Raw genomic sequence first — 27,713 nt, 5'->3', positions numbered from 1 at the left:
CTGTCCTAGTCTTACCACCAGCAGCATTTGACTTCTTAATAACTCCTTCTTGGTAAAACAAGCAAACAAAAAAATGAAGAATTTTAAAAATTAAAAAAAAAATACAAAAAAAAAAAACCTCCTTCTTGAGACAAATCTGTCACTTGGCCTCCATGATATCGCACTCTATTGGTTCTTGTTCTTCCTCTAGCTCCTCTTTTAAGTCTCTCATTTCCCTGATTTCTTCATCTCCCTGATGCTGAATGTTGGAGTCCCAACAACTGTTCTTGGTTCTCCTGTCTATCTACACCAACTCTCCATCATCATCCAGTATCATGGCTTCAAATACTCTATATGCTGTCCACTCCCAAATTTACGTATCAGACCTGGAGTTCTCCTCCAAGTCCAGACTCAGATACCCAACCTAAACAGAGAAGGGAGTGGTGTCTGGACCTGGCTCCTAGAGCCAACTGTTACATTTTCAGGAATTTTTCCAGCCTCTTGTTAAACACAGCCATTACTAAAAATTAAATTATATAAACTTAAAATTAAATAAATTCTATTAAAAACAAAGGTAATATTCAAAAAAAAATAAAAACAAAGGTAATATTCAAAACCATCACTTTTTTTTTTTTTTAAGATTTTATTTATTTATTTGAGAGAGCACAAGCAGGGGGAGGCGCAGAGGGAGAGGGAGAAACAGACTCCCCACCCAGCGGGGAGCACTATGTGGGGCCTCATCCCAGGACCCCGACATCATGACTGGAGCTAAAGTCAGACACTCAATCAACTGAGCCACCCAGGGACCCCAACACTCATCACTTTCCTATATTTTATTGTTTCCTATGCTCTTGGTGTTATTTACATCTATTCTCTCTGTATTCTGGAAATACTATTTAATGGTGTGCTATTCTTTCATTTCTTCCTAACTCCACATTCAGTGACATCATGTTGGTAGCTCTGAAACCAGCCATGGTGAGAGTATTACACTGCAGAAATTGGCAAATGCTACCAATCAGAGTTTGACTTGTTACTTTGTTGATTGCCTATACCTAAGAAAGTGATGTAAAAAATATTAATAATGCAGACTAAATTTAGATTGCATTGTGTCTGTAGCTATTACACTGTAAATAACATAAAATATTTGAGGAACTATTCTTCCAGGGTTAGAAAACAACTATCTGAGTCAACAAAGCAGTCATTTGTGTCATTGACTAGTGAAGTTCCGACATAAGTCTTTATTGTTTCACTTTCATCTTACTATTTTAAGATTTTATTTTTTTCTATTTATTTGAGAGAAAGAGAAAGAGAGCAAGCAGGGCAAGGGGCAGAGACAGAGGGAGAGAATCTCAAGAAGACTCAGCACCATCGAGCAGCCTGACACAGGGCTTCATTCCACCGCCCCGAGACCATGACCTGAACCAACGCCGAGTTGGACACTCATCCAACGGAGCCAGCCAGGTGCCCTTACTTTCGTCTTACTATTTTTTTAAAGATTTCTTATTTATTTGTCAGACAGAGAGAGAGAGAGCTCAAGCAGGGGTAGTGGCAGGCAGAGAGAGAAGCAGGCTCCCCACTGAGTAGGGAGCCTGATGCGGGACTCAATCCCAGGACCCGGGGATCATGACCCGAGCTGAAGGCAGATGCTTAACCGACTGAGCCACCCAGGCATCCCTCATTTTAACTATTAATGCAAACAAATATCAACCAATATTCACCTTGGAACTATACTTTCTTAATTTTAACTCCACTATAGTTAACATACAATGTTATATCAGTTTCAGGTGTATAATATAGTGATTCACCAATTCTATATGTTACTCAGTGCTCATCACTGTAAGTATACTCTTTTTTTTTTTTTTTAAGATTTTATTTATTTATGTGACAGAGAGACAGCCAGCGAGAGAGGGAACACAGCAGGGGGAGTGGGAGAGGAAGAAGCAGGCTCCCAGCGGAGGAGCCCGATGTGGGGCTCGATCCCGGAACGCCGGGATCACGCCCTGAGCCGAAGGCAGGCGCTTAATGACTGCGCTACCCAGGCACCCCATTGTAAGTATACTCTTAATTCCCTTCCCTGTTTCACCCTTTTGCTCACCCACCTCCCCTCTGGTGACCACCTGTTTGTTCTCTATAGTTAAGAGTCTGCTTTTTGGGGGCGCCTGGGTAGCACAGTCGTTAAGCATCTGCCTTCTGCTCAGGGCGTGATCCCAGCGTTATGGGATCGAGTTCCACATCGGGCTCCTCCGCTGGGAGCCTGCTTCTTCCTCTCCCACTCCCCCTGCTGTGTTCCCTCTCTCGCTGGCTGTCTCTCTGTCAAATAAATAAATAAAATCTTAAAAAAAAAAAAAAAAAGAGTCTGCTTTTTGGGTTGTCCCTTTTTTTTTCTTTGTTTTGTTTCTTAAATTGTACATACGCGTGAAATCATATGATATTTGTCTTTCTCTGATTGACTTATTTTGCTTAGCATACTGCTCTAGGGGTCGTTTTCATTACATGTTGTTGCAAAGAGCAAGATTTCATTCTTTTTTATGGCTGAACCTTGGAACAATACTTGTTCAGCAACTGCAAACATTAGTTGGCTACAGATATAAATTTGGCAAAACTCGCGGTGCCTGGCTGGCTCAGTCTGTAGAGCACGCGACTCTTGCTCTTGGGGTTGTGAATCCGAGCCCCATATTGGGTGTAGAGATTCCTCAAATAAATAACTTTAAAAATTCATTTAAAAACAAACAAGCAAACAAACAAGTTTGGCAAAAATCAATGAAGGCATTCTGTGAGAATTAATTGGCCATATGGAATTTATGATAAGGAGTATTATATAAAGTAGTCCTCCCTTGCCCCAGGCTTTGCCTTCAGCAGTTTCACTTATCCAGGCCAACTGCAGTCTGGAAAAAGTCCTCCTTCTGATGTACCAATCAGGAGGTCAACGGTTGCCTAACACTACATCACAAATGTCTAGTCATTCGCCCCACTTCCTCTCATCACATAGGCATTTTATTCTCTCACGTCATCACAAGAAGGGTGAATACAAAAGAGGATGTCAACTACCTGCATTGTGACCTCAGTCTACTTTCACATTGACGAAGTTCTTCTTTCCTGCTCATCTCTTAACTCAGGCAAAAGGCCCTGAGGCCAAAGCATCCCCTGATGGGAGCCCAAACTATCCCCTCAAGCAATGAGGACTGCCCTGAGCCAGAAAAACCCTGCCCCTGATTGACCTCAAGATAATGATCAACCTGACCTTTACCGTGCACCTGCATGTACCCACCCACACAGTCCCACATTTTCCTTATAGAAACCTAGAAGTATTTTCGACACTTTGGAGACAGGCTTTGAGACGCACTAGTCCTCTGTCTCGGTGTTGGCCTCATTGAAATAAATTCCTTTCTAGTTTGACCACCACTCGTCTCACTGCCTTTGGATTTTGTCAGCAACAAGTGGCCAAACTCGGTGTGTTTGGGACCCCTGGAGCCAGGTGCTCTTGCACCCCTGCGCCCCGACTACAAACACAGTACAAGATGTTTTGAGAGAAGGACCACATTCACGTAACTTTTATAGTACATTGTTATAACTGTTCTGTTTTATTATTTGCACTTGTTGTTAATCTCTTTCTGTGCCTATTTATAAATTAAATTCACTGAGGTATGTATGTATAGGAAAAAACATAGTTTGTTTTTTTGGGGGGGGCAAGGGAAAGGGAGAGAAGCTGACTCCCCGGAGTCTAAACCGGCTCAATCCCATGACCCTGACATCATGACCTGAGCCGAAATCAAGATTCAGACGCTTAACCAGCGGAGCCACCCAGGCATACCAAAACATAGTTTCCTATAGGGTTCAGTTCTACCCCTGGTTTCAGGCATCTACTGTGGGTCTTGGAACCTATCTCCTCCCACAGATGGAGGAGAACTACTAAATTTTATTATTTGTGAATTGGGTGCTATGTGTCCATTTATAATACATTTCAATGGGCGGGCGCGCGCGCACACACACATTTTTCCCTTGGAGAACCAGTTGTCAAACACTTACCAGCATACCACTACTAATAAGCAACTCCAGAGCTGAGCTCTTGATTTTCCATCCCAAGCCAGTTGGCCACTGTGGGTGTCTTCATTTCAATTACTGGTAAAACTTCATCTTTCCACTTGCTCTGGCCAAAACCTTAAAAAGTCATCCACGACTCTTTCTCTCATACCCTACATCCAACTATCAGGAAATCCTTTTGCCTCTACTTTCAAAATATATTTAGAATCTGACTACTTTGCACCACCTCCACTGCCATCGCTTTGTCTAAGCCTATGTTTTCCTTCACATCGATTATTGTATTAGCCTCCTGACGGGTCTCCTTACTTCAGAGTGATTCTGCTAAAATATGAATTAGAAATGCCATTCCCCTGCTTAAAACTTTTTTCTTTTTTCATTTTTAAAAAAGACTTTATTTATTTATTTATTTATTTATTTATTTATTTGAGAGAGAGACAGCTGGAAAGCCAGTGAGCGAGAAAGCACGAGCGGGGGAGGAGCAGAGGGAGAGGGAGAAGCAGACTCCAAGCTGAGCACAGAGCTCCACTCTGGGCTTATCCCACTGATGAGGGAGCAGAAGGCAAGCTGAGGGCAAAACACAAGCTGACACCCGGCAATCCCCCCAACTCCCAGGTGTGCAATGCGTGACATTCCTCAGGCACTCCTGGCTGCCCTAAAGCTAAGGCAAGGAAAAACAAATGGTTCACTTACAGAGACCACAGTCCAGTAAACCAGGAGTCTCCCTCAGTTACAAACGTCTTAGTGATTTACAAGAAAAAAAAGCATTGTTACCAATAACCTAATTTCCAGAAGGAAACTCCCAACTATCATAAAGTTAAGGCTTTACTAGAGGGGAAAACCCCCTTAACTTGACAATGACAAGGCCTCTAGTATCTTGTAGGTCCTCTTTAGCATACAAAAGTTCTTTTGAAAAGCTCCCTTTTTCCTTATGTCCCCCAACTCCCAAGTATATAATCAGTCACCCCTCAGAACCCCGGGGCAGTAGCTCTTTCTGCCCACGGGTCCTGTCCCCTTGCTTTAATAAAACCACCTTTTTGCACCAAAGACATCTCAAGAATTCTTTCTTGGCTGTTGGCTCCAGACCTCACCAACATTCAAAAACTACATCATCACGAACCTGAAATCATGACCAGAGCCGAAATCAAGAGTCAGACACTCAAACGACTGAGCCATCCATGCACCCCCCCTGCTTAAAACTCTTTAATGGCTAACATCTCAGATTCCAAGCCAATGTCTTTAAAATGGCTTGTAAGGCCCTACAGTACCAGCTGCTCCCACCCCATTACCTCTCTAGCGTCATCCGCTGCTACTCCTCCCCTCATCCACTCCAGCCACACTAGCCTCTTTGCAGTTCTCCAGATACACCTGCCTGCTCCCACCACAGGGCCTGTGGACTTGCTGTTTCCTCTATCTGGAATGTTGCTCTTCTACTAGTTTTCCCCATCGTTTGCTCTCTTTCTTCAGGTCTTTGCTCAAATGCCACTTTCTCAGTGAGGCCTCCTGATCATTTGAATTAAAGTTGCAAAATCCTGCCCATCCCCCCACCATTCACCACCACATTCTCTGTCCCTCTCCCCAGTCATCACCATCTAATGTACTATGTGTTTCATATTATACATTTCAGTTATTATTCTTTTCCCCCTACAAGAATGTAAGTTCAAGAACTATTGTCTTTTTCTTTCTTTTTTATTTTATTTTTTTTGTCCTATTAACTACTGTATTCCTAGCCCTCAAAACGTGTTTTGTTGGGGTGCCTGGGTGGCTCAGTTGGTTAAGTGTCTGCCTTCAGCTCAGGTCATGATCCCAAGGTCTGGGATCGAGACCTGCATCCGTCTCCCTGCTCAGAAGGGAGCCTGCTTCTCCCTCTCCCTCTGCTGCTCTGCCTGCTTCTGCTCTCCCTCTGTCACATAAATAAATAAAATCTTTTTTAAAGATGTGTTTTGTAGATAGTAGGTGATCAATAATTTGAGGAATGAACAAAACACTAACGAGTATTCTAAATACCCATAAAAAGCTTCTTTGAAGTTATTATGGGGAAAAGGAGTACAGGCTATTCAGGAGTGAGTCCCCTACCCTTTCAGGCACTCAGCTAACTCTGTGTGCATTTGTGTATGCCTGTGGGTCTCCCCCTTGTATAGATAAACCGCTTGGAAATAGCTGTACTCTTGGAAACACAAAAAATTCATAGCGGACTGAAAACAAAATGACAAAATATACACTGATAGCTAAAATCAATAGCATCTCATATCAGATTCTAGCATAGACAAGAAATAAAAGTCACCAGAAGTTTCAAGAAAAATGAATATTTGCTGAGCAGCTAGTGTATGCCAGGGGAACAATGATGATTCTGATATGGTCCAGCCTGCTCCAATGGCTGATGGGGAAGATGGCCATGGAAACAGACAACTACACAATATTATCACCAGCCCACCAAGAGGAAAATATACTAGCTACAAAGGCATCAGAGAAGAGAGAGTGATTAAGTGTAGTACCAGAGGAAGGTGATATCTGATCTGGGTTCCCATGCATGAATAGGGGAGGAGGATAGGCCCCAGAAGAGAAATTTTAGTAAGAAACATTTCATCACTATTTTTTTTTTCCTGCTTAGTAGAAATGCCTACCCATCTGGATTTTAACAGGAAATAACTTAGCCAAGCTTGCAAAACTCTAAGTTGTATGGAGCAGAATTTGAGAACTCATGGTTATTGGGACATCCAGGGAGAGGCTGAGTGAAAGGGACAGATGGCAGGAAGGGAGATCAACATCTTCATGGGGCATAGCAAAGTGGGAGCCATTTAATACCACAGAAGCATCACAAGTGACGGCTCCCACGGTGGGGTGGGGGTGGGGGAGGGAGTGGGAATGGCAGGAGCACTTTATTTCTGTCTTGGCACTTGCCGGGAGCACCTTTTCTCCTTTTCCTCCTCTCCTTGATAATGTTGTCTGCTCCAGAAGAGAGAGGCCACTTGGCAGATCAGAAAGGTCTCATGTTCTGAATATGAAGGCCTGGATTTGAGTTTCATTAACTATGTGATCTTGTGCCCACCTTCCAAAACTTCGCTTATCACAGCATAGAGTGAAGTCCAAGCTCTTTGGCTTAGCACTTAAGACCCTTCTCCATCTGGCCCCTGATGACTATTCCAATTTCATCTACCCTCTACCCTTCTCATCCCAACAGCCAAGCAGAGTCTTGTTAAGACTCTGTGTCTTCAGACACCGCTCTCTCAAGCTGACATTTTGCCCTCCTCTTCCCCAAACTGGAGAATTCCCATTCCTCTTTGAAGACATGATTCTGTTGTTACCACCTCCAGGAAGACTTTCCTAACTGCTAGGTTAGCAACTGCCTCTAGGCCTTAAAAACCCAGAGTTTCCTTTACCTCAGTGTCTAGAACACATGTGCTCTTTCCCGTTTCTATGCACTGTCTTTGGAACATCATAAGACTCTCTGCCACTCCCCTGCTTTAAAAAACAACAACAGTGGACACTTGGGTGGCTCGATCAGTTAAGCGTTGACTCTTGATTTCAGCTCAGGTCCTAATCTCAGGGTTATGAAATCAAGACCAGGTGGTGGGTGTGGAGCCTGCTTAAGATTCTTTCTCTCCCTCTCCCTCGGCCCCTCTCCTCTCCCCATCTAAAATATAAACAAACAAACAAATAACAACAGCAACTAACCACCCTCATTTCTTGGCTGAAAGACCATAATCTTTACTGTGGCCTACCAGATACTATGTGACCTCACCCTTACCTGGCTCATCACCTTCCCCTCTCACCCTTTGCTCTCTCTGCCCCAGCCAGACTAGCCTTCTTTGCTTCTCAATGCACCATGTTTCTCTCTCCCTCAGGACCTCTGCACTTGCTTCCTTGCTTCAACCTGGCTACTTTCTATTTATTCTTCAGAGGGCAGCTCAAACTTTCCTTCCTCTGGGAAGCCCTCCTTACCTGGCTCCCCTTCCCCTACCAGGCTAGTTTAGGTGGTACTTAACACAGTAGTAATTATAGACTTATTTATGAATTAGTTAATACCTGTCTCCCCCTGGGTGGGGACGATGCTGTCTTGCTCATCATTGCATAAGAGGCACCTACAGCAGAACCTGGCACAGACCAGGTGCTCAGTAAGTGTTTGTTCAATGACTGTAGGAGTGCTTAGCCCTTGCCACATTACATCAAATTTCCAGTTTACCTGGTTTCTCATGAAAGAGACCGTTGGCTGCCTCCATTTTGACCTCAGGTTTTCTAGTTGGGTTCTTTTTTCCATTTTGCCTCTTGGCTCAGATGGAAGACCTTGCAGGCAAAGCATCCCCTGATGGGAACACAAACTACCCTCCCAAGTAATCAGGACTGCCCTGAGCCAGCAAGATCCTGACCATGACTGACTCCAAGACAATGATTATTTGAATGCCACTGCCTACCTGCATGTACCCACCCACTTTTGTCCCACATTTTCCTTATATAAACCTGGAAGTACTTTTGGCACTTTGGAGATAGTCTTTGAGAGGTGAGTCCACTGTCTTCCCGGTGTTGGCCTCACTAAAATAAACTCCTTTCTCATCTCAACACCACTCATCTCCCTGCCTTTGGATTTTGTCAGTAACAAGTGGCTGAACTTGGTCTGTTTGGGACCCCTGGAGCCAGGGGCTCTTTCACCCCCGAGCCTGGGCTACACTCTCACTGCAGCCTGTGAGCGCCCAAAGAACTAGGACAGCATCAGCACCCAACACCACGCTTGGCACTTTGTGGGGCTCAGTAAGGGTTTTCCGAGTGTGGGAGACACTGTGATGTGCCGCCCGGATTCCCCATCAGTAAAGATCTGAGACACCAACTGCTGGGAGTGCTGTCAGTGGAAAGCCTTTAACTGTCAGCCCCTCCAGGGACAGGATCACCTTGGCTCCTGTCACGCCCCTACCCAGATGGCCCCACATCCAACGACTGGTAAAGCAGGGATATGAAGCCGTGGCCTGGCCATTTTAATTTATCTGCGGACTACTCTGATGGGCCATTCTAGCTCCAGAGTCTCCATGGGGTCAGCCAAGACTGTCTTGGGCCTGCAAGCAGCTCTGGACTTGTGCCCGCTCCTGTTCCCTCCGTCCCTTCCACAGGTGCTGATCCCAAGGGTGTTCCCTAATAAATTCCTGCACCGTAACCTCCATCTCAGAATCTGCTTCCCCAAAACCCAACCTCCAACAGGCCCTCTGTCTTGTCTTCCCTTTCTCTGTGCCATCTCTCTCAGGGAACATACATTCATTCACCTAAAGTTTGTAGGCACCATTCAGCTGACAAAGCGTTTTGAAGTGATGTGGACCAGGAGCAAATGGTCAAGAAAGAATTCTTGAGACGTTTTTGGTGCAAAAAGGTGCTTTTATTAAAGCACGGGGTCAGGACTTGTGGACAGAAAGAGCTGCTCTGGGGTTGTGGGGAGTGACTGATGATATCCTTTTTAGTTAGTGGGAGTTAGGGATGGCATAAGTCTCTAAAGAATTTGGAAGTAAAGCTTTCAGGACCTTGAGGGGGGCTAGCTGCTGCTAAGATACGGTTATTTACTACTGCCTAGTAAAACATCAGTCATGAGACCCTTCAGATGTCTATCAGTGGGCCGTATGCTCAGGAGGTAATTGCAAATATATCTTGGGTAGTGTTTTCAGCAATGGGGGAAGTGACACTAGTAAGAGCAAAGCTATAATGGTAAAGCAGTAAGTCCTGGAGAGAGCTGTAGGAGTTTTCCAATCTGTAAGCCTCAGGAATTCTGCCTGGAGACTGCCAGCAGCAGCAAAGTCTGGCCTTTGTTTTTCTATTACTCCCATTCTATATTGTCTGGCTGCGTCAGGAAGGGAGGCTAGCTAGCCCCACTGAACAGTTGGAGAAGCCGAAGCCCAGAGAAGTGGCATAACCAGCTTAAGGCCACTGAGCTCATTAAGAGTTGAGCTCTCAGATCCAGTTTTTCACCTCCCTTTCCCTACCAAGTTGCTGCATCCTGGAATGAGACGGAGCCTCACTGCTACTGATCCCAATGGTCTGTGGTCAGAATCCCCAAACCATGGCTCTGGGGTCAGGGAACGGTGCAGGTGAGGAGACTGAGGTCCAGAGCCCGGTGCTCCAGCGCCAGCGGGGCAGAAGGCGAGGGGGCGCGTCCATCCTCCCCAGCAGCCGGCGCCGGAGCCGCCTCCGCCCGCCCCCCACGCTGGGTCCCCCCGCCTGGATTTTGCCCTCGCAGCGCCGGCAGCTCGGGAGCCAGTCATGGTGGCTGCACTGGTGGCGGCGTGGCTGCTCCTGTCGGCCGCGGCCTGCGCGCAGCGGGAGCAGGACTTCTACGACTTCAAGGCGGTCAACATCCGGGGCAAGTTGGTGTCGCTGGAGAAGTACCGCGGCTCGGTGAGTGTCCGCCCGCGGGGCCTCGGCGCCGCCCCGGCAGGGCCTGGTGCTCGAGCCCCGCGGCCCGGGACCCTGCAGGTGTGGCTCCGAGGGGCCTCCGCAGCCCTGCCCTGGCTCCCGCCACCCCAGGCATTCCCCACGGGGTGCGGAGCCCCCAGATCCTGCGCTGAGTCTGTCCCGCGACGACGTGGCACGGCCCTGGCGCGCACTGAAACCCGAAACTCTCCCAGCCGACGCCGATTTCCCTCCCAGCGATTTTGGGTATTGGAGTCCAGACCTCTCCCAGAGGCTGCTCGCCTCGGCCCAGCCTTTGTCCTGCACGGGTCGGAAAGCACCCTGGCATCCTGGCGCCTTTGTCTCTCCCACCCCCAGCCCCGCGTCTGGAGCTGGGGTTGTTGCTGATATTGAGTTGAATGAGAGCACTGTGAAAATGAATGTGCAGTGTAGGGAAAGTTAATCAGATGCACGGGGACCTTACACAGATCTTCCTTTAGAGGGAGGGGACACTAAGGACCCGGAGAGGAAGGGTATTTGCACAGGGCCACACATCTCTAGAAAGCACAGAGCGTGGAGGAGAATCACCCTTCCATCTGTGGACTTCTCTGGGCAAACTCTACGATGGAAGCTGGGGCTGAGCTACAAGAGTCACCCAGGCTCACTGCTATCTCCTTATCAAGAGGGAATCTCAGCTCAGAGAGTACTCAGACAGAAAATGTGCCTGGGTGAGTCTTTAAAACGAGAGAGAGTTTTGGCAAGACCAAGAAGAGCATTCCAGGCAAAGAACTGTTCATACCAAGGCTCAGAAGCAAACAGCAAGAAGGATGGAGGAGGGGTGGGTGGGCTTCAAGCAGTTCTGCTTGCAGGAGTATAAAGCATGAGGCTGAGCAGTGTAAGATGAGGCTGAAGAGAGTAGGGAGGGCCCGAGAGGAGTCTTGAACACTATATTCAAAGGCCTAGATGTGGCACTGTGTGTAATGAAGAGGGCTCCAAGTCCATTTCTCAAGATGGACCTGAGACAAAAAAAGAAGAAAAGAAAAGATGAATCTAGGTAGGGCCTTTATGTGGGAAAGGTGGGAAGTTGGTGATGGACACATAGGTACAGAGTTCAGATTTGGATGGACCGCACAAAAATGGCTATCAGCACTCTTCTCCTGGGAGGAAGTCTTTAGTGAAGAAAGTACTTTCTAAATCTTAAAATGCCCAGTTACACTGGGAGTCCTGGGGGCAATATTCCTTGTCCCCCAAGGTGTATTTCAAATGAGATGACAGTGTGGAAGTGATACGGGAAACAAAGGCAAAAGAAAAAATTAAATTTCCTTATGGCCTACAGCCCATGGACAAGTCCTTGAACAGGTAGAGTGATCTTCTTGGAGCTCAGCTGCCTCAATGTTGACACTTCGCTAAGGGCAAAAGACAATCTTAGCCTGACCCCCCAGGATCCTGTGAGTCTATTTTAACATATAAAAATTCCTTTGGAAACTTCCTTTATCTCTACCCTCCAAGATGTTAGCAATCATCCTCCAAGCAAATGACCAACTGATACACACCTGAAGGGTCTCATGTCTGAGTTTTTACTAAATAGTAATAAATGACCTTTTCCCAACAATGGCTAGCCCCCTCAGGATCCTGGAAACCTTTTTTCCAAAATACCTTGGAGGCTTGCGCTATCCCTACCCCCCTCCCAACTTGAAAGTACGTAATGAACCACTCCTCATGATCCCAGAGCAGCTCTTTCTGTCCACAGGTCCTGTCCTCGTGCTTGAATAAAAGCACCTTTTTACACCAAAGACGTCTCAAGAATTCTTTCTTGGCCGTCAGCTCCAAACCTCAACATTTTCCTACATCAGAAGCACTTGGTAGAGTGCTCTGTTCCTATGTTAGGTGGGCCCCAGCAGGAAACTCATCTAGCACTGAGGACAAAGAGCCAATAAGAGTAGGGCCCATTCCCAGTCAGGCCTCTCCTTCCTTCTAGGGCAGCTTGACAGAGAGCCCCAGGTTTAGCACTTGACCAGCTCTGCTATTCATTCATTCATTATTATTGAGCACCTACTCCCTACTAAGTACTAGGCTGGTCCTTGGGATACAGTGGTGTACAGACAAGTTTCCACTTTAATAGAGCTTATATGAAATGGAAAAGAGAGAGACAATAAACAGGAACAGAGAAATGAACAAGGTAATTCCTAGTACAGTGGTACTAAGTGCTAAGACATAAATAGAACAAAGTCTATTTATTTTCAGAAGTAACAAGGCACTAGGAATGTGAGGAACAGAAATCTTGGAGAAAAATGACTCAGAGCAGTGATCCCAGAATTCTGGGTGTTTTAAAACTCTAGGTCATTGGTAAATCCTAAAAAGCATGGGAGTGAGAAGCCAAGAAATCTATCAGAAAGAAATTGAAAACAAACAAACAAAAAAAAGAACAAAGTCGCATACCTACTAAGAGATATAGGGAGAATTTGAACCCAGGCAGTCCAGCTCCAAAGCCTAAGCCCTTAACTGCCAGGTTTAAAGGGAAATCAGGAATAGTCAGTCCAAGGAAACTGTAAAGGATTCTGTGAGTTAACCCAAGCTGGGTCCACCACTGGGACAATAGGGTCATTCATTCACCTGTAAATAATTACTGGCTCAGTATGTGTATTTTACCACAGTCTTTTTAAAAAATTGAAAAAGGTTAAAAAAAAAAAAAATTGAAAAAGGTTTACTGGCTCCCAGTACCTGTGTGGCAGTGGGTCCAACCCTGGAGACAAAGCCATGAGCAAGAGTATATGGTTTGTGCCCTCAGGCTAACTGGGAAGGCTGTCATCTGGACCAGTGTTGAGTATGGATGAATAGATGGCCACCTGGGAATGTGCTTGTCTAGAGTGTGAGCTTACGTACATGTAGGCCTGAGTGAGGCATGTGTGCAAATGGTTTGTTTACTTCTATGTGTACACCTGAGTCTGTATCTATGTTTGGATATACATATATGTAAATTAACTGTGTATTTGGGTGTGTCTGTCCATCCATGTTTTGGTCACTTTAAGGATAAACTTTTTGTTTTCAGGTATGGAACTCGAAGCAGAACTTCCCTCCTTCCAAAAGAGTGGGCAGACGCACAAGATGTAGGTTAAAAATAAGCAAACTTTAATGCTTTCATTGTCCAGGGATCCAGCAGAGAAGAAAGAGGAAGGCCGCTAACTAGGGAAGGGAGTTAGGGTCCTAGTTTCTCACCACCACGGGCAGAAAATGACATGCTGACACAAATGAGGGAGATTGTCCTAATGGCCTATGGCCCCATAGGATGGGTCCTTCCTTATCTGGTGGAGGCAGGGTAGGGGAGTTGTAACTCAAGGGTTCTCATCATCCTGCCAAGTAGTTCTCAACTACTCCAGGAGACATACAACGTTTGGAGACATTTTTGACTGTCAAAACTAGACATCTAGTGGGTAGAGGCCAGGGGTGCTGCTAAATTTCCTACAATGAATAGGATAGCCCCTGCATAATAACGAATTATCTGGCCCCAAATATCCATAGTGCGGAGGTTGAGAAACCCTGTCTAGCCTGAGCAGTTTGTGCCTGCACATGTCCAGTGCCAGGCTGCCTCTGGGAGGTGGCCCTCTTTACAGAGCCAGCAAGTATAATCCCCGCTCTTCTAAAAAAGTGGCCAAAGAGATAGGGCTGGGCTGCCCAGACACAAGGTAAGATTTAAGAATTCTTTAACAATGTATAACTAGAGGCTAAAAACAGCACTGGTGCCAAAATTCTAATTGCGGTATTATAATTGAGTTCCATCAGCCAGCTTTGTATTTATCACCTAAAGGCTATAAATAAATGCATTTATTATAAGGTGATAATAAAGTTAAGTATTAGTCTAGTGACTCAAGAAAGTGATATTTGTGTGCTGGGATGGATTGCTCTGGGGTCCTTTTACGAAGAAAACCCATGTCTGTCTATATACCCACGCAGGTGACTGTGTAGGTGTGCACATTAACTTACTCACTCAGCACACACTTTCTGCTTTCTTTTCCATATGTTAAGCCCAGGAGGGAAGCAGGCATAGCTCCTGCCTTCATTGGGTTCACAGTAGGCTTAGTACAAGGGAGACCATATAAAGTGATGAGTGCCAGTTGACTGAGCCAGAAATTGAACCCAGATCTGCCTTTCCACTCCCCTGCATTACCTCCTGATTGTGAGCTCACCAGCGTGTGCTCCTCTCTCTGTAAATGTGTTGTGTGTGTTTGTGGGCATGTGTGATGTGTGCTGATATATTTTTGTATCTTGGGGCATATGCATCCCCATTTATGGATATTGTATTCTTATTCTCATGAATGGTCATGTATGAGTATGCACACATACCTGTAAGCCCCTGCATGTTTGATTTCATTTGTGCCTGTGTGCATATGTTCATGTATCTGTGAGAGGATTGCACGTGTATGTATGTATACGTTGTGCCTTATTAATTGGTTGGGGGGGGTCACCGTGTGGGTCTGTCAGGTCATGTACAAGTGCATGACTTATCACTAAGTTGTGTATGTGTCTGGGTTTTGTTTTTGCCACCCAGGTGTCCCTGGTGGTGAACGTGGCTAGCGAGTGTGGCTTCACGGACCAGCACTACCGAGCCTTGCAGCAGCTGCAGCGGGACCTGGGGCCCCACCACTTCAATGTGCTTGCCTTCCCCTGCAACCAGTTCGGCCAGCAGGAGCCTGATACCAACAAGGAGATTGAGAGCTTCGCCCGCCGCACCTACAGTGTTTCTTTCCCCATGTTTAGCAAGGTCGCAGTCACCGGCGCTGGTGCCCACCCTGCCTTCAAGTACCTGATCCGTGAGTCCTGATCCTTTCCCTCATCTTCTGGTAGCTGGCTGAGGTCATGGCTCCTGGGGCAGCAGGAGCCACTGGCTGGCTGGGTGACCTGGGGCCCCTTCCAGACCCCTGCATGTAGGTTCATGGTCTGTTCCAGCACTAATCTTTGAGGATGCGCTGAGAGATATTCCTGCCTGAAAATATTTCTAACCCCCACCCTGCCCCGCTGCCTTGAGGTTCTCCCTCAGAGTTACTCTTACAGACTTCTCCGGGATCCTGTTTTCATATGCAGGGGTTCTTAAAAGGAGACCAGGCCCTCAGATTCAGTCAATGTGAATTAGTTAAGCTTATGGACTTAGGATAGAGAAACCAAGGCACAGACAGGGGATGCCACATGCCTGGAGAAGGCTGACCAAGACCACTGACAGGTATCTCCTGTCCTGAGTTAGGAGCAAAGTTTGTAGCCCATGGGAGGCAAACCTTTGGAACCAAAAATACCAGATCTTAATATTTCAGAAATAGATCCCTTCTGCATCCCCAGGAGCCTCAGAACCACAAGATGGGGTCATGGGCCAAGCTTGTCATTATGGCCCTGTTTCCTCCCTTGGGCCATTCTCTTCCTTTGGGGGCTCCATTTCTGCCTTCTAGTCCATGCTGCTGACTGCCTTCATATCCCTCACTACCACCCCCCATTCGCCTGGAGGAGTAAATGAAAAACAACAGTGCAGCACACAAAAGATCCCTTACTGAGGCAGACTTGAATTTTGCTCTATGGGTCAATCCTAATATTTGCTTTTTTTCCCCCTGTGTGTTTTTATTAGTACCTTTCCAGTTCCCATAGTTATAGATCAAACCTCACACTGCTTTAGAAGCAACTGGGGAGCTCTTAAAAGTGGTTTAGACTAGACTTACTGAATCAGGACCCAAGAATCTGTTTATTTTAACCACCCCCATCATACCACCACCACCACCACCATGATTCATATGCAACCAGTCCACAGACTAACATTTGGAAACCGTTAAGATTTCATTTGAGAATAGGGTGTAGACTATTCAATTCAGTAGTTTGAGATCATTAAGAAAGGAGGATCTGATACTGCTTTATCAAGCATTTCACAGAATCCTAAAGCAGTAGTTCTCAACCTTGGGGCCATATTGGTATTTTCTGAAGAGCTTTTAAATAATACTGATGTCTGAATCTTAACACCAGAGATTCCGATTTAAGTAATCTGGTGTGGACTGGGCATCAGCATTTTGTTTTATTTTATTTTATTTTATTTTACTTTATTTTATTTTATTTTATTTTATTTTTTTGAAAGAGAGAGAGAGCGAGCACATGCACAAGCAGGGGGAGGGGGCAGAGAGAGAGAGAGAGAGAAGCAGACTCCCTGCTGAGCAGGGAGCCCAATGTAGGGCTTGATCCCAGAACCCCAAGATCATGACCTGAGCCGAAGGCAGATGCTTAACTGACTGAGCCACCCAGGTGCCCCACGAGCATCAGGACTTTTAAAAGTTCTTTAGTTAATTCTAACTAACAGAACCACTGCTTCAAGGGAAGGATGGACACTGGTAGTGGAATTCCAGGAGAGGGGATACAGGGAAGCACATTTTGCTCTCCTTCTTCCTTTTTCTCTAGAGACTTCTGGGAAGGAGCCCACCTGGAACTTTTGGAAGTACCTAGTGGCCCCAGATGGAAAGGTAGTAGGGGCTTGGGACCCAACTGTGTCTGTGGAGGAGATCAAGCCCCAGATCACAGCACTCGTGAGGAAGCTCATCCTGAAGAAGCGAGAAGACTTATAACCACTTTCTCTCCTCTCCTACTTTCCCATCCCCCCCATCCTCCACCTTGAATGGGAGACCAAAGCAAACTCAGTGGTGCTCAATGGTGCTTAGAGGGAGGACCTATGGACTCTCCTTCCTCCATTTTTATCCCATCTACCCCATCACTCCTATGTGGGAAAAATTCTAGTATTTGGATTATTTGAGTCTTAGAAGAACCTATAGGAACTCTTGGCCAATGAGAGCTCTTGGCCAATGAATCACCAGCCAATAAGAACCTCTAGCCCATGAAAACATGTGGCAAATAGAAGTATATCAAGCAATAATCTCCTGCCTATTAAAAACTCTGTAAAATGGGACCAATTCCTACCTCACAGGGCTGTCGTGAGGATGAGGATGAAAGATCTATGAAAGTGCCTAGGGCAGTGCCAGCTCACTGGGAGGCATTCAATAAATGGGTTTTTTGGCTTATAAACCAAAAAATATCTTGTAATCAATAAAAAGTTGTGCCCAACATGAATTTCCAGCCATTGAGAATCCAAGCCAAAGATTTATTTGTTGTTACAATTGTTTTCCTCTGTATCATTTTTTTTAAATTACAAAAGTAATAGAAATAGATTGTAAAATAATACAGGATGATATAAAATAAAAATGAAGATATCCCCCTTGTTTTCTATATCTCACTCCCGGAGGTAAATAAATACTGTTAGCAATTTGGTACAAAGACTTCCTAATTTTTTTTATCAAGCCAATAATTATTGCCCAATAAGAATTCACTGACCAAAAGTATACTATAATAACAAATAGGCAAAGGATATGAATAGATAATTCACAGAATAATGTAGATGGATAATAAGGATATGAGAAGATTTTTAGCTTCATTAAAGTTGGTAAGATTTTTTTAAATGATAAGACCCATAGTTGGTAAGGATGTGGGGAAATGGGCATTCATAGTAACTGTTGGTGGGACAATGAACTGGCACAAGTTTTTAGGGGGTGATTTGGCAGTATCTTTTAAAACTAAATGTTCATGTCCTTTGATCCATCATTTCTCGTCCTAGAAGTCTCCCAAACTGTGCAAATATGTATGTACGTCGTTCATAATAGTGAAAATTGGATGCAACCCTGTATCCATCAATATGGTCTGATAATGAATTATGGTACAAATCCAAATGGTACACTAATACAGTTATTAAAATGAATGAATTAGGGGCACCTGACTGGCTTAGTCAGTAGACCATGTGACTCTTGGTCTCAGGATTGAGTTCAAGCCCCACATTGGGTGTAGAGATTACTTAAAAATATAATATTTTTAAAAATCTAATTCATTCATTTTATTTTAATTTTTTTTTAGATTAAAAAAAAAAAAAACGTTAAGTAATCTCTACACCCAACATGGGGCTTGAACTCACAACCTTGAGACCAGGAGTCACACGCTCTACTGACTGTGCCAGCCAGGTGTCCCAAAATGAATGAACTAGATTTCTTTTTTTTTTTTTAAAGATTTTATTTATTTATTTGACAGAGATACAGACAGCCAGTGAGAGAGGGAACACAAGCAGGGGGAATGGGAGAGGAAGAAGCAGGCTCATAGCGGAGGAGCCTGATGTGGGGCTCGATCCCATAATGCCGGGATCATGCCCTGAGCCGAAGGCAGACGCTTAACCGCTGTGCCACCCAGGTGCCCCTGAACTAGATTTCTATATGCTACCATAGAAAAAGTTGTCCAAAAGTGAAGAAAGGGCAGCTTGTAAAACAGAATGAATACATACGCACCACACAAATCTAGTATAGGGGTACCTGGCTGCTCAGTCTGTAGAGCATGGACTCTTGATCTTGGGGTTGTAAGTCCAAACCCCATGTTGGGTATAGAAATTACTTAAAAATAAAATCTTTTTTAAAAAAATCCAGTATAAAGAAGTATAATATTTTTATCAAAATTTTTTGAGATTAAGTGAGAGGAAGAGAGAGGAATATAGACCAAACTATTTTTTTTTTTAAGATTTTTATTTATTTATTTGAGAGAGAGGGAGCATGGGAGGAGGAGCAGAGGGACAGGCAGACTCCCACCCCCTGAGTGCCGAGCCCGACTCCAGGCTGATGCGGGGCTCAATCTCAGGACCCTGGGATCATGACCTGAGCCAAAGTTAGATGCTTAACTAATTGAGCCACCCAGGTGCCCCTAGACCAAACTATTAATGGTGGTTGTCAATGAGGGAGTCAGGGGAAAGAGGGGATAACAGGAGACCTTCCCTGTCTTTGTTATGTATTTCTGTAATGTTTGAATTTTGTATGTAAAATATGTATTTCACTTTTATAGAAATATAAAAAGAGGCAGCTAAAAACTGAGATGATGGGCAAAGTCACTGATCAATAATTTATTAGCCAGTAAGAATTTCATGTCCACTCCTCCCAAGGTCACTCTTCTAGAAGACAGACTCAGATTTAAGTCCTGCCCCTGACTCACAGACTGAGCAAACTGTTGCCTCTTTGGAGGCATGGACAATGAAAGGGTTGAACTGTGCTTATAGTTCTTCCAGTGTCCCTTAATGGTACCTCTCAAAAGCTACCCAGAGTAAATGAAGGCTCTCTGTGAGCAGACCACAAGCCCCACTATGGTGGCCTCCAGCCTGCCCTTACACACTCTGCTCCAAGTTCCAGCTCTGCATATGCTGTGCACACACACAATGAAATGCAGCAATCACAGAAATGTTCGTGATGGACACCTCAGAACTACATTCTCCATGCCCCTCTTTCTAGGTTTTACCCCTTTCTCCTTTCTCTTTGAGTGCTCCTTCCTTCTCAGTATCTGTTGATGTCTCTTCCTCCTGCCCACTCCTACCTTGTTGGTCTTCCTTCGGGTGACAGGCTGGTCCTTCTTATCACTCCATGTGCTCTTTTGCAGCCATCTCATTTTTTTCTCATAGTTTTGACCACCATCAATGCCCTATTTTTTTTAAAAGATTTTATTTATTTACTTATTTACTTACTTATAGCTAGCTGGGGGAGGGGCAAAGGAAGATGGAGAGAGAATCTCAAGCAGACTCCAAGCTGAGCGTGGAGCCTGTCATGGGGCCGGATCCCTTAACCCTGAGATCATGACCTAAGCCAAAATCAGAAGTCAGGCGCTTAACCAACTGAGCCACCCAGGCACCCCACCATCTACACCCTACTGACACCCAAACCTCTACCTTGTATCTACCCTGGACTCATACTCATTTGCCTAGTGGGCATGTCTACAGACATTTCAGTTCAACATGCCCAGAGCTAAACTCATCATCTCTCCCTGACACACCTCTCTCCCTTCCACTCAGCCTTCGCAGAACCCCAAAGCCTTTCCTTTCACACACCACTCACTCTCTACACTACTATTATTTAAGTGACTGTTCTCCTTTCTTTCCTTAGCACAGCACCTGGCCTTTAGCATATATAATTTAATTATAAAGTAAGCATTTTGAGCACCAGCTCCATGCTGTCCCTGACCAGAACCGATCTAGAAACCAAAGATAAGCAGTTTCCCCCAGAAATTTAGAGTCCAGCTGAGGATTTTGCAGTCACAAGTCGGCCTTTATTCCTATGCTTTGTCAGTGTTCTGCTGCTCCCATGTCCCCTCTAATGTGCAAGAGCTCCCTACGGAAAAAAAAGCTCACTTTAAATCCTTATCAACTGTTAAGGTAGTCATTGGCTAACAGGTATCTGCTAACAACTCAGTTTTAAATTAATCCCTTGTTAATCAGCTAACACTTGAGTAGTTAATATTTTATTTTCTACTGGCACTTTAGTTATCTTCTAACACTTTATTTATAAGCAATACACTTTATTTACTGGGTTTTATCTTAGCTCTTAGTAGTTCAGCTATTGCCAAGCCTTAATTATTAATCAATATTTTAGTTATCTGCTTAAATCTTATACTGATTGCTTAGCTATCTGCTATTAGTTTAGAGTAAATTAGCAAACCAGAGACCACCAGTTAGGAATTTAGAGAGGGGTCATTTCTGGCTGTGGATATGACAAAGTCCTTTGTGTTTGGCTGACCGCTCCTTCATCAACTGGTCCCAGGTCCTTCAAGAAAGGGAGGTCCATCCTCATTACTTTTTTACCTCTCTGAGCTGGGCTAGAGTGTGGTGAGAGGAGAGTATGACTATGAGGGTGCTTCCTGGAAAGTTATGCTTGGAAGGGACATTCATTCAACAAATATTTCTTGAGCACTGTTTATGTGTCAAGTTCTGCACTAGGTTCTAGGAATACATCAGTGAACAAAACAGGCATGTTCTCAGCTGCCGTGGCACTTAGAGAATAGTGGGAAAGACAAGCATTAAACAAATAATTATACCAATTATTATGTAATTATGATAAGCACCAGGAAGAAGTACAGGGAGGCTGGCATTGGAGCTACTCTGGAGTTCAGAGGTCTCCCTGAGGAATGGCATTTAAGTCAAGAGCTGAAATTTTATTTTATTTATTTAATTATTTTTAAGATTTTATTTATTTATTTATTTATTTGAGAGAGAGGGTGCACAAGGTAGGGAGGGGCAGAGGGAGTGGGAGAAGCAGGCTCTCTGCTGAGCCAAAAGCAGATGCTTAACCTACTAGCCACCCAGGCACCCAAGAGCTGACATTTTAATAAGAGTTAGGGGAAAGAGGGGCACCTGGGTGGCTCAGTTGGTTAAGCGTCTGCCTTTGGCTCAGGTCATGATCCTAGGGTCCTGGGATCAAGCCCCGCACTGGGCTCCTTGCTCAGCGGGGAGTCTGCTTCTCCCTCTGCCTGCTGCTCCCCCTGCTGTGTTCTCTCTCTCTCTGACAAATAAATAAATAAAATCTTAAAAAAAAAAAAAAGTTAGGGGAAAGAAGTGGGAAGTTCCTAAGTAGATAGAGGCCCTAAAGAAGGAAGATACTCAATAGGATGGTGACAGTGCTGCCTGGAGCCATGTGATAAGGTGAAGGGCGAGAGAGGTAGTCAGGGGCCAGATCAGTCAGGGCCTTGTGGAATCCAGGTGAAAAATGATAGTGACCTGACTTAGCGTAACAGAGCCTGTCTTCAGTCCTAAATCTGAAGGCCAGAAATAAACTCTGGGGCAGAGGCAGACTCTGAACTACTGATAGGAGAAGAGGCTGCTCTGCTGGCTGCCTGGAAGACAGATCACTATGGAGACGCCTGGGGTAGGCAGGCAGACCTGGCAGATCCCAGTTCCAGCAGGGCCAGCCTGGCAGTTGAGGGAGGGGACTGCCAAGGCCTGGGTACCTACAAATCACCAAGTGGACTCCACCCTGAGAGACTGCACGGCAGGTGGTCAAAGGGGTACATTTCAAAAAAAAAAAACAAAAAACAAAACACTGGCTTGGGTATAATAAAAACCTCTGCAGCTCCCCCTCTTCCCCACATCTCCTTTAGTCCCTACATCTTAGCTCTCACCTGTGGCTTTTACCACTTTGTGTTAGGATGGAGATTTGGCAACTATGACAGGAACCCAAAGTAAACACATCCTCAAATAAAATAAAAGTTTATTTCTATCCTATGTAAAAGCTGGACCTTTAGCCAGGTTAATGGCTCTGCCAGCCTTAGGATATTGCCATCATTTGCACGATCCAAGACAGCTGGCCACCTCAACACTATCTATACCTTTTTTTTTTTTTTAAAGACTTTATTTATTTATATTTTATTTTATTTATTGAGAGTGTGTGACCAGGGATGGGGCAGAGAGAGAGGGAGAGAGAGAATCCCAAGCGGACTCTGTGCTGAGCACAGAGCCCGACACGGGGCTCAATCCCACCACCCTGATATCGTGACCTGAGCTGAAACCAAGAGTCAGATGCTCAACTGACTGAGCCACCCAGGCGCCCCTCAACCCTATACTTTTAAGTGAGGGCACAACAGTATATCCTACAGGTCAGAAGAACTTAACCAAATAGCCCCTCAGACAAGGATCACTGAGAAATAAAGTTTTTATTTGTATGGCCATGTGCCCAGATGAAAATTGGGAGTTTCATTAACATAGAAGAAGGGGAGAACAAATAGCCCCAACAGTTAGGGGGCAGGAACAAAAAGCCCCACGTCTTAACATCTCTCAATTCTCTCCCCTCTCCTTCTTGCTACCATTATCCTAACTCAAGACTTCCCATCCTTCTAGCTCATCAGCTTGGTTCCAACTCCCTCCTCCAATCCATCCTTCACATCACAAGCTAAATGATGCTCCAGAAAGCACATCTGAGCCTATCATCTCACTGCTTCACTGAGTCCTCCATTCCTGTTCTTGGAGTAAAGGCTCAGTTCCTTAATCTGCCATTCAAAGTCCTTGTGCTTCATCTTCCTCTATTTCTTGCCATATTCTCCTTACTCCTTGCTCCCATTGCACAGGTAAAAAATTGTCTCACTTTCCTTAATTTGCTATATTGATATTGCCTTATCCCTCTTGTATTCTTTAAGAAATGCTTGGCTCAGAGTAGGTGTTTAAAGGCATTTGTCAATGGACTGACCTCATTGTCATCATCTGTGTTTCTGAATGTCCCAAGGACTGTCTGACCCCTGCATCGGGTAGACTCCTCCCACAGAAGGCGTGACCCATCTCAGTGAGATGGGAAAGCCCAGTCAGAAGACCCCTTCCTCTAATCCCTTAGAATATAAGTGCTCCACTCTGATCGCATGGCTAATTGAGCCCTGCTCATTGTTCTCCAGCGGGAGTGCCAGGGCCACCATCGTCTTTGGTACTAGTGATGATTATATGGGGCACTAAAAAATTATTTGTTGTTGGGGCGCCTGGGTGGCTCAGTCGGTAAAGCATCTCCCTTGGGCTCAGGTCACGATCCTGGGGTCCTGGGATGGAACCCTGAGTCAGACTCCCTGCTCAGTGGGGAGCCTCTTCTCCCTCTCCCTCTGCCCCTCCCTCCCACTTTTGCACTCTCTCTCAAATAAATAAATTAAATCTTTAAAAAATTATTTGCTGTTTACCTGAAATTCAATTTTAACTAGCCACTCTATATTTTATCTGGCAATCCTTCCCTGGATTGAACACCATGTAGTAGGGAGTTGAGCTAATAGCCTCTAGGATTCCAGGGCGTTCAACTCTAGGAAACAAAGATCCTAACTCTTCTGATTTACCTTGTTCCTCCCAATGAAAGCAAAAACTCTTTTCAGGATTAAAGTAGAAGAGCTGAGAGGCACCTGGGTGGCTCAGCCGTTAAACGTCTGCCTTCGGCTCAGGTCATGATCCCAGGGTCCTGGGATCAAGCCCCACATCAGGCTCCCTGCTTGGCGGGAAGCCTGCTTCTCCCTCTCCTACTCCCCTTGCTTGTGTTCCCTCTCTCGCTCTCAGTCAAATAAGTAAATAAAATCTTAAAAAAAAAGTAGAAGATCGGAGAACAATAGTTAACAGGTTAATTGACATGACCAATGACAATACCCACTTAGAAGCTGTGTAACCCTGGAACTGTCACTGAACCTCATGAAACCACCATCACTCCGTCTAGCCAATAAAAGAAAATCAAAATGTTACCTAATAAATACTGGGCACTGTGCTAGACACTTCTATGTGTTCTCTCACCTGGAATATTCAGAAAAACTAATGTATGAAAAGGCACTCTGTAAGTGGAAATGGGCTGTAACAAATATGAAACAGTATTATCATCAGTGTAGTACTTGTCTGCAGTTGATTTCCTTTACTGACTCTTGTGGGGAAAGAAGCTTCCCTATCTTGGTCACATTGCAGAGGAAAGACACTGCCTAGGACGTAAAATAAAGACAAGTGGTTTTTAATTAAGGGTGATTTTGCTCACCAGGGAACATTTGGCAATATCTGGGGACATTTTTTGTTGTCACAACTGGGGGATGGGTACTACTGGCATCTAGTGGGTAAAAGCCACAGAAGCTGCTAAACATTCCATAATGCACAGGACTGTCCACCACAACAAAGAATTATCTCAAAATGTCACTACGTTGAGAAATCCTAAGCCTACAGTATTGCAAAGCAGGATCACATCCCAGCTCTGCTGCTTAGCAGCTGGGTGACTCATAAGCAAACTACTTTACCTCTCTGGGCCTCAGTGTCTTCCTCTGGGATGTGGGGGATATTAATAGCACTTAATTCATAAGCCTATTGAGTTGATTAAATGCTAATACACCCACAAACCACTGCCATGTCTGACACATAGTAAATATCCAGTAAATGATAGTTCTTCTTTTGGTTATTTAGGGATTACTGTCTCCATTTAAAAGACAGGAAATTGAGGCTCAGAGAGGGGAACAGACTTGTCCAAGATCAAGAGAAAAGACAGTTCCAGCCCTAGGGTTGACAAATGTCACTAAGAATCTTCTGTAGACAAATGCTGTAGTTTTCTTGTGTGTGGACCTAATGTGAGACATAATCCTTGCTCTCAGCAAAGTGGAAGGAAGAGGAGGACTAACCTTTCCCGAGTGCTCACATACCTCTATCTCATTTCTATAAAGTAGGTATTTTGATTTCCATTTTACAGATGAGGCTAAGTAAGGAGTCCAAATTCTCCCAGGAAGTCAACTGCCAAACAGAGACAGGCTGATCTGGTACCAAAGTCCTTGCCTTTCCCTATTCTCTGCTTCCTGGACTCTGGTAACACTCCAGCTAGGACAGGGGGGTTAAGGTTAGAGACATAATCCTGGAAGACGCCAAGACATTCACTCCAGACTGCAGAAATCTTGGAGTAAATTCAGAAGTGGCGGATTGTGGGCTGAAAAGAACTGTGAATGTGAAAAATGCTTACTAACATGTAAAGTGCTGGATTCATGTTGAGACCAGAGAAGGAGGTAGTCAAAGGAGTGTTTCCTTGAGCTTTGGGGACTGACGGAACCAGGACAAAACCGACTGGGTCCCCAGATGAGTAGTTTAACCTCTCTAAGGCTCGATATATATAATACCTACATATTTATATATAAAATACTCATATTTCAGAATGATTTGTTCAGTTATTAATTGCTCCCTGAGACATAATTGACCTTTACGGCCATGCAGGTTTTGAAGATGTGCAGCAGAAGAGACAAGTGGAAATTGAAATCTGGCCTGAACTCTAATTACCCATCCTTACCTTTGGCATAGAGCTACATCAGGCCACAGGAAGGGTCACTTTTTTTTCTGATATGCACAAAGGAACAAAGGCAGTACAAAGCAGCAGCCCTGCCTTCAAGAAGAAGACCCTAAGCTGAATGCAGTGGAACTGGGGCTGAGGCAGGTACAACTTCCATCAAAGAGGAGCCTGAAGAGTAGTCTGAAGCTGTGATTGCTAAAAGAGATGATAGCACATAGAAGGTGCTCAATGAATGGTACATACAGTCAGGAGAACACATACTGCAAAAAAGAATGATACCCGGAGAGCTGCTCAAAGAAAGGCTTCCTGCAGAAGGGGTTTCTTCGAGCTGGACCTTGAAGGGTGGAGAGGATTTAGATAAGCACAAGGGGGACTATATGAGCAAAAACTCGGGAGAGAAGGGTCTTTTCTCAGGTCAGACTGGTTAAATCAGAAGCTTCCTTTAGGAAAGAAAAGGCAGGTATAGCTGGAGAGATAGCGAGAGTTCAGATTTTATTTTTTATTTTTTATTTTATTTTATTTTTTAAAGATTTTATTTATTTGACAGAGAGAGACACCGTGAGAGAGGGAACACAAGCAGGGGGAGTGGGAGAGGAAGAAGCAGGCTTCCTGCTGAGCAGGGAGCCCAATATGGGGCTTGATCCTAGGACCCTGGGATCATGACCTGAGCTGAAGGCAGATGCTTAACGACTGAGACACCCAGTCACCCCTTTATTTTATTTTTTTAAAAGATTTTATTCATTTATTTGTCAGAAAGAGAGAGCACAAGCAGGGGGAGCAGCAGGCAGAGGGACAAGAAGGCTCCCCACTGAGCAAGAGGCCAATGCAGGACTTGATTCCAGGACCCTGGGATCATGACCTGAGCCGAAGGCAGATGCTTAACTGACTGAGCCATCCAGGTGTCCCGAGAGTTCAGATTTTAGAGGTAAAACTGGAATCACTGGGGCTACTCCAACAGCTCAGGACACATCTTTACAAAATCTCTGTTTATGAATATGTGGTGGAAAATAATCAAGTACACGGGGGGGAAAAAGAAAGAATTGCATAATCTGCCTCAAAACTCAAAAGAATTTTTTTTGACATTATACTAGAGATCCTAGACAATGTAACAAAACAAGGGAAAAAACTGAAAGGCATAAGCTGGAAAGAAAAAGTAAAACATTATTATTATGTTGCCTGTGAATAAATTACATTTTTATGTTAACATAAAAAATCTTAAAGTGGTCTACAAAAAAAAGCTACTAGAACTAATAAGTGAATTTAGCAAGCTCTCAGAATACAAGGTGAATACACAAAAATAAATTGTATTTCTACATACTAGCAACAAACAATTGTACAATCACATTAAAAATGTCATTTACAATAGCATCAAAAATAGAAAAGGGATAAATTTTACAAAATATGGGGGCGCCTGGGTGGCACAGCGGTTAAGCGTCTGCCTTCGGCTCAGGGCGTAATCCTGGCGTTCTGGGATCAAGCCCCACATCAGGCTCTTCCGCTATGAGCCTGCTTCTTCCTCTCCCACTCCCCTGCTTGTGTTCCCTCTCTCGTTGGCTGTCTCTATCTCTGCTGAATAAATAAATAAAATCTTTAAAAAAAAAAATTTTACAAAATATGTACAAGACCTATACATAAGAGTACAAAGCACTCCTGAGAGAAACTACAGAAGAACTAAATAAATGAAAAGATATACCATGTTTATGGATTGGGAAACTA

General features: G+C 44.7%; 1 protein-coding gene across 3 annotated transcripts in view; it reads left to right on the top strand.

The window, feature by feature from the left end:
• Positions 1–9,373: 9,373 nt before the first annotated feature.
• Positions 9,374–27,713, top strand: part of GPX7 (glutathione peroxidase 7) — a 44,781-nt gene continuing 26,441 nt past the window's right edge. Inside the window, exons 1-4 of one of the 3 annotated variants that reach the window (XM_040627297.1) lie at positions 9,385–10,386; positions 13,430–13,487; positions 14,927–15,188; positions 16,804–17,629. In XM_040627297.1, the coding sequence (XP_040483231.1) occupies positions 10,025–10,386; positions 13,430–13,487; positions 14,927–15,188; positions 16,804–16,967 (846 nt within the window). In that variant the 5' untranslated portion in view covers positions 9,385–10,024 and the 3' untranslated portion in view covers positions 16,968–17,629. Of the gene's footprint in view, positions 10,387–13,429; positions 13,488–14,926; positions 15,189–16,803; positions 17,630–27,713 lie in introns of those variants that run through there. The other 2 variants (XR_005834165.1, XM_040627298.1) reach the window with 2 other exon arrangements.

Source organism: Ursus maritimus, unplaced genomic scaffold (assembly GCF_017311325.1).
Source record: "Ursus maritimus isolate PB19 unplaced genomic scaffold, ASM1731132v1 scaffold_12, whole genome shotgun sequence".
Classification (NCBI taxonomy): domain Eukaryota; kingdom Metazoa; phylum Chordata; class Mammalia; order Carnivora; family Ursidae; genus Ursus; species Ursus maritimus.
Note: the sequence above shows the minus strand (reverse complement) of the source record. Positions and strands in the feature narration are given on the sequence as shown.